The 13,373-nt window shown below is 45.6% G+C and overlaps 1 protein-coding gene across 1 annotated transcript in view; it reads right to left on the reverse strand.

Moving 5' to 3' along the window:
* Window positions 1-13,373, reverse strand: part of EGFLAM (EGF-like, fibronectin type III and laminin G domains) — a 195,695-nt gene that overhangs the window by 37,789 nt on the left and 144,533 nt on the right. Inside the window, exons 13-15 of the mRNA XM_010853757.1 lie at window positions 12,760-12,949; window positions 2,979-3,104; window positions 1,664-1,907 (exon numbers count right to left, since the gene is read on the reverse strand). Of these exons, the coding sequence (XP_010852059.1) occupies window positions 1,664-1,907; window positions 2,979-3,104; window positions 12,760-12,949 (560 nt within the window). The remainder of the gene's footprint in view (window positions 1-1,663; window positions 1,908-2,978; window positions 3,105-12,759; window positions 12,950-13,373) is intronic.

The raw sequence follows: 13,373 nt of genomic DNA on the forward strand, positions 1-13,373 counted from the left end.
GTATTCTGGCCTAGAGAATTCTAGGGTCACAAAGAGTCAGGCACGACTGAGCGACTCACTTTCACTTCATGACTGTAACATCTCACAAAGAACTCTTTCTAGAGATGACAGTCTAGCAATATAAATTGTGACTGAATACAGCCCACAACTTCCTTTAAAACAACAACAAAGACTAACCAATTTCCTGCTGCAGGGCACTGTTGAACAAAACACCCTAGTGAGTTTCAAAAGAGGAGAATTCTCGAAATGTAGGAACAAGAAGCGTGTGTGCATTAGATCAGCAGGCCTCCGGCTGGAAGGTAAAAACTCCCATGGGAGGAACACAGTTAGAAGAGGGAAACAAACAAATAAGAAAAACACCGGCACCTCCAACTGCAGGCTCTGAGGGCTTCAGAGATCCTGCCACTTTCTATGAGAACAATCGATCTGCTGAATTGACGAACAGGACTAGGTAACAGAGGGAAAGTTTTGATAACCCAGAACCAAGTCCACAGACGCTAGCAAGCCCTTTAGAAGCACTTAGTTACTCCATGCCATTGAAATCAGTCATCACACAGCCTTTTTGAGCACACTGGTCAGGGAAGGGTCCTTGCGATCACTGGTGATTCTCTGTCCGCTTCTTTATATGAAGAATGGTAAGAGCCATGCCAAATAACTAGTTGCCATCAAAGACATAATGCAAGAGGAAAGTTACGATTTAAAGTGAGACCACCCCAATCGATTGATAATCGATCAGTGATATTTTAGGTGACATCATGTCACACCATGATTATGTGAGTTATGCATTTATTCGCGTGTGATTGGCAGTGTGTTCACTCAAGGCTGGTGAGGAAGGTGGTGTCCCTTTGAAGTCCTCTTAATCTAATGGAAATGACGTGGAAATGACCTGGTAAGCTTTTGCCAATAGAACATTTGTGGGAAATAGGGCAGATGAATAATGATTTAATGTTTCTATGTGAATGTGGAGGTGATACACCCCATTTCCAATGGCCAAAGAGGAAAAAAAATGTGAGGCCACCAAGGACATTTCTGTTCATTACATTTCTATTGCATGCATGCTACGTCACTTCAGTCTTGTCTGCTCTCTGCAACCCCGTGGACTGTAGCCCGCCAGGCTCCTCTGTCCATGGGATTTCCCAGGCAAGAATACTGCAGTGGGTTGTCATTTCCTTCCCCAGGGGACCTTCCTGACCTTCCTGATCAAACCTGTGTCTCTTAAGTCTTGTGCATTGGCAGGCGGGTTCTGTAGCACTAGCTCCACCTGGTAAATCCCTACTTTTTCAACTAGTTGTTATGTATTTGCCAAGTGCTCACCAAGTGATGCTCTGAGCAAGGTACTGATTGACAATTTATGAAGTTTCTGCTGATTGTGTTGCATGATCTCAGGTGGAGAGGAAGACAGTTTACCCCCATCTGAGGCCAGCCCATTTTCCATAGTTTGAAGCAGAGATTCGCTACCTGCTAGGTAGTTATTTGAGAAAAGGAAACCTTGCCACCAGGAAAGCATGATCTCTAGGAAGCACATCATCTGTATTAATCAGGACAGGTTTCAGAAAAGACAACTATATACAGAAGACAGGAAGAGAGCCAACTGGTTGAAGACAAACCTTTCTTCCAAGTGGCTACTGAAGGGAGGAGAGCCCCTGACAGTCTCAGCCCTTACCTGAGAACACCAGTCCCAGAGCCACAGTCAAAGCGGAACTCCACGTGGCCCCCTGCCATGTTGATGGACAGGAAGTCTTTGCTGCCCGTGTCATAGCTGTACAGGAGCACGCCATCTTCCGAATCCGGCCGAAATGTGATCTCAAATTCCATGAAGGAAAGGTAATGCCGGGGCTCCAGAGGCCAGGGGGTTGCAGCGTAGGACCTCAGAGACTCTTTGAACTGAGGAATGGTCAAGGTGAAAGCTGAAATAGCAAGTGCGTGGTTTAGAAACCCCTTCGTGCTAGAACTAGCCATCTTCTTTTCCTTCTGGGTATAGAACTCAAGGATATTTCTCAGCTGCTCTGAAGAGAAGTGGGTGGTGTGGCTGAGCTCTGGCCAGTGGAATATGGTTGGGAATAGTACACAGCATTCCAGGTCTGGCCCCTATAGCTTCCTTCCATCCTCCACTCGCTTTCTCACCTACTGGCTGGATGTGGGAATCAATGGAGGATTCTAAGATCCTAGCAGGGCCACTAGAGGGCATCCCTGAATGACCAGAGCCACCCCTCTCCCACTGACCTGCAGTGATGAGAACAAGGACCAACCTTTAGTATGTGAGGCTACAGAAATACGAAGATGGAATAGAACAGCTCTTCCTTACTCTGACTCACAACACCCTCTTCGAGGTGACAAGAGATTTGAAATTATACAGTGTTAAAAAAAAAAAACCTTTTCTCTAGGATGATGGTGTCTTAGGGCCAAATCTGAATCACTGGTAGAAAAGATAAAACTTTTTCATCCCTGCTTCTTTGCAAAATCTTCTTAAAAATTTCCATTATTATTGTGTGTATTCGTGTGTGCATGTATATGTGTATATATATTAATAATCAGTACAGTGTTGAGAGGTAGAATAATTCAGCAGAACAGTACAAAGAAAAAGAAACATCACAGAGTTAATGTTTCTGTGTATGGCTTTCCAGCATTTTCTCCAAACTGTCAGATATTCTAAGGAGCCTGATCTCTGAATGCTTCAAATTCTGACACAAACCACACAAATATAAGCTTTTCAGAGTTATTTGAGGGCCAGGAGGAGCTCACCAAAGCATCGGCCCAGAACATCAAAAAATGAACTTGTCTTTTGGCCAGCTTGCCACTTTGACATCTGAAGACACTTCCACCTGGTTCGAAAAAAAGATTCTCCCATCCCTCCCCACAAAGCAACGTTAATCCCATACAAATATGTGGAACCTTGCTAAATATGCATTGATGAAAAATTACACCAAGGTGAATTAACGATGCAGACAGAAATCGCCATCAATTTGCATCTTTCTCACCGTCTTCACAGTGTCGACCTCGAAAGCCCAGGGGACAGAGGCAAATGTAGGAATCGGCTTTGCTTGCCATGCAAGTGCCACCGTTGATGCACGAGGCTTCATCACAGATCCCACTGCTGCACTCCCCTAAAAACAGAACAGGAATTACAAAGTTGATTCATCAAGTGAACCTGTCCGAGACTGGCCAGACCGACCACGTGTGATTCTGAACAAATACAGCTCATGCCCGTCTCCTTTTGATCAGCTCCTCTGCACAACTGCAAACCAGCTTTCAGGAGATGTGGGCCCTTCCCTTCATTTTAATCTGATTTTGGTTTATTCTTTATGAGAAGCCACACAGGTGCTTTAAAACAGGGTGGACACAGTAAATCAAATATTAAACTACCCTGACAGGGATGACGGAGCCGTTTCTGCTGTAATTCACCTCGCTGCTGTTCCCACAAGAGTGTGTTTCCATGCCTCCAATGTCAGCAGAGGCTTTATGTTAAAAAGCCTTCTTATTTGTGTGGCCTCAATTACCTTAAGTGCTGCCTGCCTTGTTGGCTGAACGCAGAGGTGAGCAAGATAAGCACAGAGGGAGGTAAGCAGCCTTGTCGAAGCTTATTAACTGCCTGGGTTGTCAACTCCTCTGACAGGAGCAGAGAGGGAGCAGGGGTTAGCAGGCGGTTCCAGAATCCTTATTTCTCAGCCCCCAGTTACAGTCTCATGAGGGACAGGAAGGTGACCGGAAGTAAAAAGTGCTGAAAGGTTCAACATCAGATGGCTTAGTTCTCTTTACAAATACACATTGGAGACACCCGTAAAAGGTACTCTTGGCCATTTTCAAGCCTAGTCAGCCCAATGAAATGAAAACAAGCTGACTTTTCCTGGGTTGCTTTACTTCTGCTTCTCTGCTCTTCCTCTTCTCCTTGTGTATAAGAGAGAACTTAGGCAGATGGGTCACAGCCTGGCCCAGAACAACATAGGTGAGTCCGAAGCACGTTTTCTCAGGATGGAAGAAAACGGGGTGCATCTGTGGTTGAGCCGTGAGCAGCCCAGCTCAGCATCCCACAGTCTCCGATGCGATGGAGCCTGGAGCTCTCCCCCTCCCCCCTCACCCCCTCTCCTAACATTGCCACCCCCAACCCCCACCGACTTCGTGAGATGAAGAGCCCTGATGTCATGATTGTGTCATCTCAGCAGGATGAGTCTCTTATCCTTTTCTCATCAGTCATCTGTGTTGGTTGAACTGATCCCGTCTTTTCTTCTCCCAAAGCCTCCTCAGGAGGAGGGGGAAGGGCTTGGCACACTGTGTACCCAGGAGAGGAGACCAACTTCAGGACCTGATAACACAATTTCATTACAGCCCTTCCAGACAGCACGGCTCTCCAGCCAGGTGGGAAGTCCAGCTGGGGGTATGGGGGGGCACTATAAGTTCAGATGGAAGTGATCCTGGGTCTTTTTCTCCAGCCATAGCCCTGAGAACATCACCAGCATCCACAGAGAGGCTGACTTGGCTTTAGCGAGCCAAACTCTCACAGGTCCTCTGGCTCCACCCATCTCCTTGGGCTGGGAGTCTTTCTCAGAGAAGTGCTGGTGCCACAGGAAGAAGTGGGGTCCTTGGTTTATCTTAGATATACACGGGAACAATTATTTTACTCATTTGCTTTGTAACTATTTTTTATGGTGGGAGTTGACAGGGAGGGGGCTCGAAAGCCAGCCAGAGATATTTACTTGATGGAAGTAGTGTTTCAGCAAGACCGTGTTGGCAACGGTATGCATGATGGATTGTGAGGGATGAGGGTGGGGAAGAGGAGAAATGCCCTCAGAGAGGTAAACCATGGCTGGAGAGGCTGATGGCAGAGGAAATGGAGAGAAAGGGAACAATCAAAGAGGCACAGGGCAAGGAGGAGTAGCCAACTCATTCTGGAGGCTGAAGGTGGAAGAAGACTCCAGCATAACCTCAGGGTTTCTAGCTTGGAAGATGGAAAGGAGAGAGGCAAGAGGAAAGAAATAAGGGAGGGTGGGAACAGGACCGGGCTTCCAAGGAGTGGAGGAGAAGCTGTCTTTTGTTCACTTTAAACATAAGGTGATGGTGGAAGTGTCTGCTGCTGGGCACCAGGGCAGATCCAGCACACAGGTGAGGGCTGGTGGGACAGCAGCCACCTGGGGGTGAGCCTGAAACCAAGAGCAGATGGGCTCTTTGACAGAAGACAGGATGGAAGGGCTCCTGGAACTCCCACAGCACCAGGGAAGGGAGAGGAGCCAGCAGAGAAGACAAAGGGAGAACAGAGGACCCAGAGGATCCAGACAAGGTGGGTTCCCAGAAGCTCAGGGAGGTATTATAGCAGGTATTTCAAAATCTCACTTATGCTCATCACTCCTTTGAAAGCATGGTAGTTATTGCACCCACCGTTGAAGAATCACGTCTCTAATGCTTTAAAAAGAATCATATAGGGACTTGCCTGGTGGTTCAGTGGTTAAGAATCCATCCGCCAATCCAGGGTACACGGGTTTGATCCCTGGTCTGGGAATATTCCATGTGCCAGGGAGCAACTAAGTCCATGACCCACAGCTACTGAGCCCGTGCATCCTGGAGCCTATGCTCTACAACGAGAAGCCACCGCAACGAGAAGGCCGTGCACGACAGCTAGAGAGTTGCCCCCGTTCACCGCAACTAGAGAAAGCGCGCGCGTAGCAACCAAGACCCAGCGCAGCCAAAAATAAATAAAATTTAAAAATCTCTTTAAAAGTGCTCATTAAAAAAAGAGACATACAGCACTATACTAATGAAACTTATTATATAGTTTTATTTCAATATAAAATTGTTTCTTATCAGGCATACTATTTTCTGCATTTGAAAACATCCTTCTGAGAAGAGTTCCATGGACTTTACCAGACTGCCAAAGGGGTCATGACACACAAAAGATTAAGAAACCTTGGGTTATTGAGAAGTAACAATCCTGGCAACAAGGTCCCAGGAATATAGGGAAGGATGGGTGCAGAGCGGAGACGAACAGGTTAGTTTTAGAGAGAACTCTCAACTCTGAGAGCATGAGGAAGGAGTTCTCGCAAGACCATGTGTATAGGCACCAACACATACATTAACTGACACTGACACCTACTATTCACCAGCTGTTGTGTGGGTTTATGCAAGATAACGAAGTGAGGGGCAGGAGAGAGATGAGGTCCTCGTGGAGGAAAGAGAGGGCGGAACGCAATACGCTGAGCAGACGCGGACAGTGAGCAGCCTCCCTGCCCCTCATAGACAAGTGATGCGGCTTGTCTATTTCCTCTGCTAAAGACCCGACAAGTCTGCCATTCCTCTCACCCTCGATCAAAACCCGTCATCTCTGATCTGAACTACTGTACAGGCTCCCAGCTGGCCTACATGCACCCCCATTAAGGATGACCCCTTTCAATAAGCTGTCTGTAGTCAGAGGGATCTTTCCAAAACACAAACTAGATCATGAGATCCACACCCCCACAAACACATCCCCACTGGGACAGACCATTTCCTCAGCCTGGAACGCACTTCCCTCTCATCTCTGCTTTCTAACTCCTACTCTTGCTTGAGATATCAACTTCACATTGCTGCTGCTAAGTCGCTTCAGTCATGTCCGACTCTGTGCGATCCCAACTTCCACAGATGGAAGCCAGCCAGGCTCCCCCATCCCTGGGATTCTCCAGGCAAGAGTACTGGAGTGGGATGCCATTTCCTTCTCCAATGCATGAAAGTGAAAAGTGAAAGTAAAGTCGCTCAGCCGTGTCAGACTCTTAACGACCCCATGGACCGCAGCCTACCAGACTCCTCCACCCATGGGATTTTCCAGGCAAGAGTACTGGAGTGGGGTGCCATTGCCTTCTCCGCAACTTCACATTACATCCTCAGAAATCCTTTTCTTGACCCCCTACCCCATAAATCCGCCCATAATACATTAGCATTGCACTTTCCCTTTGTAACACTGACTCCAAATTGTAGTTTTACATTTGTCGAGTGATAATTATTTGATTAATTTGGTCCCTCCTCATGGCACATACAGGCTTCCCAGTTGGTGTTAGTGGTAAAAAAAAAAAAAACCTGCCTGCCAGTGCAGGAGACATAAGAGACACGGGTTTGATCCCTGGGTCGGGACCATCTCCTGGAGGAGGAAATGGCAACTGACTTGAGTATTCTTGCCTGGAGAATCCCATGGACAGAGGAGCCTGGCAGGCTACAGTCCATGGAGTTGCAGAGTTGGACACAACTGAAGCAACTTAGCGCGTGCGCGTGCGGGCGCGCGCACACACACACACACACACACTCACACACACGCATGGCAAGTACAGGAGGAATGAGCTGGGATCCTATCTTGTTCACTCCTTTATCCTAAGCACCTAGAGCTGTGACCAGCACTAAGCATGAGCTTAAGTATTTATTGAGTGGAAAAAAGAGTCAGAGGGTGATAAACCATAGTGTGACCCACGGCCCCTGCAGACTTCATGAATCTCAAATAATTTGGGGAGTTGGCTGCATGACACGGCAGGGTGTGGGGATCCAAGATGGGATTGGAAAAAGTGAGTGGTGGTGGTTTAGGTTGGAGATTTGGGGTGGAAATAATAAAAGAAAACACTGGGCCAAAGTTTGCAAAATTTTGCTGAGATTGCTGACTATTCTAAAATGTGAGTTCAGAGAGAGTCCACTAACTGGAAAAAATTTAATGAAGCGATGAGGTGTGACGGGTTGAGTAATGAAAGGCCCCCTGGAAATGGGTTTAGTGTGTTTGTTGGGGGGTAGAGGTGGGACAGAGAAAACATTGAGGTTGACGACAGCAATGCCAAGTTAGACATCAGAGGGAGGAGCCATGACTTGCAACTGTCCTCACCCTCTTCCGGAAGCCTGCATCTCCACCAGAAACTACCGCTGTTTACAAGAGCCCAGTCTCCACTGTGCTGAGACCACATTAACTTATAGGAACTTGGACTTCAACAGAACACACTCAAAGGGAAGCAAATATGGAGGGTGAGAAAGGATAGCTAGCCCTGTTCTATCACAGAGAAAGAAACTGGGAAGAAATGAAAAAAGGCCATGTGACCAATGCCTGCAATTAAGATTCATAGAATAATAAGCCCATAGCTCTGCCCAGGGAGCCCAGAGCCTGCAAGGTGGACCCTCCTAGCTTATCCACTCAATGGAGAGGTTGGTATTGTAGAATTTAAAACGTTGTCAGGAATTGGCCCTTGCTCAACTTTGTAACTTCTTAACTTCTTGTCAGAGGTTTCTATAGCCCTGAGATTGCCAGACCTGTCCTTCAGGGCTATTTCCCTGATAGTTCAATGAAGAAAGAAGGAACAACTTATACCCTGTGATTATTGTTATTAATAAACTGAAGCCACATTATTATTAATAATATTAACAACAGGAAACATTTACAACATATTTGCTATGTGCAAGGCTTTATTCTAATACTCTATATGCACCAGGACTCATCTAGACAAGATACTCTTATAAGGCAGTTATGTTTATAGATGGGCTCAGTTGGAGAAAGTAACATAGGGAATAAGAAGAGAGTAATCATTTTCTTCCAAGTAAACTCTATTGTTTGTAGTATCAGTGGTATCACCTTTGTGACCCCATGGACTGTAGCCCGCCAGGCTCCTCTGTCCATGGATTCTCCAGGCAAAAATACTGGAGTGGATGGCCATTCCTTTCCTCAGGGTATCTTTTTGACCCAGCAATCAAACCTGGGTCTCCTATATTGCAGGCAGACTCTTTACCATCTGAGCCACCAGGGAATCTGAAAGATGGGGTACCGAGTCCCAAACCAGTTAACTACCTGGATTTGATCTACCAAATCCAAGCAACCTACCTTCAGAGTTCAGACCCTTCTACACCACAGGAGACTTCTGATGGGCCTGCTGGTTCCTACATTACCACAGTGGGTGCCTTTATAATAGTTCTAGTTATTCCTGTTGATTGTTTGCTTGACTAAGTGATCAATTGAGGGGAAAAGTGACATAGGGAATAACAAGAAGGAAGTAATCTTTTCCGTTCAAGTAAACTTGATCGTTTGTAGTTTTAACAATGGTGTCACCTTTAGGAGTGAGAAAAGTAGAAGGAAGCAATTTGAAGCCAGTTCAGGAGGCTTTGATGTGGCAGATGTGGTTAAGAGGGCAGACACTGAGCCAGAACTGCTGAGGTCACCATTCATCAGCTTTACCATCTATGTGACCTTAGGCAAGTTAACTGTTCTGAAGCACCAGCTCTCATCTGTAAACATTAAGGCTAATCATAGCACCTATTGTAGGAAACTTGAGGTTGTTACAGTCGTTCAGTCATGTCCAACTCCTTGTGACGCCATGGACTGCAGCACACCAGGCTTCCCTGTCCTTCACCATCTCCCAGAATTGCTCAAACTCATGTCCATTGAGTCGGTGATGCCATTCAACCATTTCATCCCTTGTCGTCCCTTTTTCCTCCTGCCTTCAGTCTTTCCCAGCATCAGGGTCTCCTCTAATGAGTCAGCTTTTTCCATCAGGTGGCCAAAGTATTGGAGCTTCAGCTCCAGCATCAGTCCTTCCAATGAATATTCAGGACTGATTTCCTTTAGGATTGACTGGTTTGATCTCCTTGCAGTCCAAGGGACTCTCAAGAGTCTTCTCCAACACCACAGTTTCAAAGCATCAATTCTTTGGCACTCAGCCTTCTTTATGGTCCACCTCTCATATCTGTAGATGACTACTGGAAAAACCATAGCTTTGATTATACGGACCTTTGTTGGCAAAGTAGTGTCTCTCCTTTTTAATATGCTGTCAAGGTTTGTCACAGCTTTTATTTTGAGGAGAATAAAGTTATTCCAAATGGTGGCTATAAGTAGCATGTGCTCAGCTAATCAGCTAAAAAACAAAGAAACAAAATAAACCAACTGTACCTGGAGTTATGAGTACCAAATAGCTCTGATGCAGGAATGGAGAGAAGGTGGAATAGGATCATACATGGAGAAGCGTGTGTGCGTGCGTGCTTAGTGGCTCAGTCGTGTCCAACTCTTTGTGACCCAATGGACTACAGCCTGCCAGGCTCCTCTATCCATGGAATTCTCCAGGCAAGAATACTGGAGTGGGTTGCCATGCCCTCCTCCAGGGGATCTTCCCAACCCAGGGATCGAACCCAGGTCTCCTGCACTGCAGGCAGATTCTTTACCAGCTGAGCTACCAGGGAAGCCCATGTGGTAAAGTAAATGCAGCCAAATGTGACAGTAGAGCCTAGGTTGCAGGAATGTGGCATTCATCATGCATTCTTTCAAAACAACATCTTGAAGAGAACAGAGAGACCGAAGAAAAGGACTTGCCATATCTTGCCACTAGAATGTCATACAAGGATGTGATGCTCAGAGCTGTGGCACCATCTTGGGATTATGAGTGAGAAACAAGAGAACCACGGAGACGCCAACCCAGAGATCTGACATTACTGAGTCACTATGAGGGACTGAACCACGTCCTCCCCAAATTCATAGGTTGAAGCCCTAACTCCCAATGGGACTGTATTTGGAGACACCACCTTTTGGAAGGCAATTAAGGTTTAAACGAAGTCATGTGAGTGAGCCCTACTCCAATCTGACTGGTGGGGAGTCAAGCACAGACAGAAGGCCACATGCAGACACCATGAGAAGATGGCCATCAACAAGCCAAGGAGAGAGGCCTCCGGAGAAACCAAACCTGCCAACATATTGATCCTGAATTTCCAGCCTCCAGAACTGTGAGAAAATGAATTTCTGTTGTCTAAATTGCCTAGTCTGTGGTATTTTGTTACGGTGGCCCTAACTGACTAAAACAGTCACTGAACTAACCAACCTTAAAATTATCTATCAGCTGCCTTCAGTTATGGAATAAATGTCCTTATTGCTTTAAAAGCAATCTTAGGTTTTTCCACAAATGGTTCTGGAACAATTGGGCAATCACACACACACACAAATGAATGTAGACACAGACCTTACAAACTTTGCAAAAATTAACTTAAAATGGATCACAGACCTAAAAGTAAACATTAAATTATAAAACTCGTAGAAGATAACATGGGTGAAAACCTAGATGTCCTTGGGTAAGGTGATGACTTTTTAGATATAACACCAAAGGCAGAATCTGTGAAAGAAATAATTGATAAGATAAACTTCAATAAAATTATAAACTTCATTAAAATTAAAAACTTCTTCTCTCTGAAAGACAATGTCAAGGGACTGAGAAGACAAACCAGACTGGAAGAAAATATTTGCAAAAACACACCTGATGAAGAACTGTATCCAAAATATATAAAGAACTCTTAAAACTCAGTAATAAGAAAATAAACAACCCAATTAAAAATGGACCAATCATTAAAATGTATACAAATACACTGGAGAGAGTGTGGAGAAAAGGGAACCCTCCTTCACTACTGGTGGGAATGTAAATTGGTGCAGTCACTATGGAAAACAGTATAGAGGTTCTTCAAAAAACTGAAAATAGAGCTAACGTATGACTGAGTAATCCCACTCTTGGGCATATATCTGGACAAAACTATAATCCAAAAAGATACATGCATTCCTCTGTTCATAGCATCATCACTTACAAAAGCTAAGACATAGAAAGAACCCCAAATCTCCAATGGCAGATGAATAGATAAAGAAGATGCAGTATGTACATACACAATGGAATACTACTCAGTCATAAAAAGAGTGAAGTTCGGTCATCTGAAGCAACATGGATGGACCTAGAGATCATCATACTAAGTGAAGTAAGTCAGAGAAAGACAAATACCATATGATACCACTTAGATGTGGATTCTAAGATACAAAACAAGAACTTATCTAGAAAACAGAAGCAGATTCACAGACACAGAGCACAGACTTGTGGTTGCCAAGGAGGAGGGGTGGGGGGAGAGGGATGGATTGGGAGTTTGGGATTAACACATGCAAATTATAGTATATATGTATAATAAAATCACCTTGCTGCACACCAGAAACACTCTGATGGGGGATGTTGATATTGCGGGAAGGGGATATACATGTGTGGGGACAGAGGGCATATAGGAAATCTCTGCACCTTCCTGTCAATTTTGCTGTGAACCTTAAACTACTCAATCAAGTCTTAATTAAAAAAAGAAAAAGAAAATAGAAAAAAATATCCACAAACCTAGTTCTGCCCTATTTTGGATAAATTCTTCAACTTTTACAAGCCCCAGTGCCTTCTTGTATAAAATAAACGTAGTAATAATTTCTACTTCCTAGAGTCAGTGTGAGGAGTAAATGCTGCTGCTGAGTCGCTTCAGTCATGTCTGACTCTGTGCAACCCCATAGACGGCAGCCAATCAGGCTCCTCCATCCCTGGGATTCTCCAGGCAAGAACACTGGAGTGGGCTGCCATTTCCTTCTCCAATGAGGAGTAAATGAGAGGGCTACAATAATGCATTTGGCACAGCAGTCAAAATTAGAATGTGACCACTTCTTTTAGAAGCAGACAGTATACAAAAGATCTTTCCACGTTATTGTGTTGGTTTTTCCACTGGACTGGATGAAGAAGGATAGGAGGACTCAACTGTCGTTGCCTCGTCAGATTGGACCAGACTGCATTTCAGGAAGAAGGCCAAGACGGCAGCAGGACACAACCGGGGGTCCAGTGCACCCGTGGTCTTATTTACCACGTCCTGGTGTTCAGATTCAAAGTCATCAGGTCTGCAGAGCACCAACCTCACTCGTCAGCTCACCTCCCTCCTGAAGCTTGTATTAACCATCCTTGACCCAAAGCAGAAAAGCGACACACAGGAGCATACCTCCCACTTTCAACCACTTACCCACATCGGCCCCGCTGAGCGCTTTCCCCAGTGGCCAGGGCCTCAGGTCCAATCTCTTCCCGTTAACAGTGAGTGCCTGCACACAGCCTTGAAAGCCTCGGTTTGTCCCTGTTGCTCTCACCAACCAGTAAGCACTGGGAGCGCCACCAAGATAGAGAGGTGTCCGGAAGGTAATTTTACTGTACTGGCCCTTTAAGAAAGATGGAAACCATAACTCACTAAACAAAGTCAAAAGCTAGAACACACCAGATGAGAGACATGATTAAGATGCAATACAGTGCCAGTATGATCTCTAGGTCCATCTGTGTTGCTGCAGATGACAGAACTTCATTCATTTTATGGCTGAGTAGTAGAGAAGGCAATGGCACCCCACTCCAGTACTTTTGCCTGGAAAATCCCATGGTTGGAGGAGCCTAGTAGGCTGCAGTCCATGGGGTCGCTGAGTCGGACACGACTGAGCGACTTCACTTTCACTTTTCACTTTCATGCACTGGAGAAGGCAATGACAACCCACTCCAGTGTTCTTGCCTGGAAAATCCCATGGACGGAGGAGCCTGTTGGGCTGCCGTCTGTGGGGTCGCAGAGTCAGACACGACTGAAGTGACTTAGCAGCA

The sequence above is a fragment of the Bison bison genome, unplaced genomic scaffold, assembly GCF_000754665.1.
Source record: "Bison bison bison isolate TAMUID 2011002044 unplaced genomic scaffold, Bison_UMD1.0 scf7180017864331, whole genome shotgun sequence".
NCBI lineage: Eukaryota > Metazoa > Chordata > Mammalia > Artiodactyla > Bovidae > Bison > Bison bison.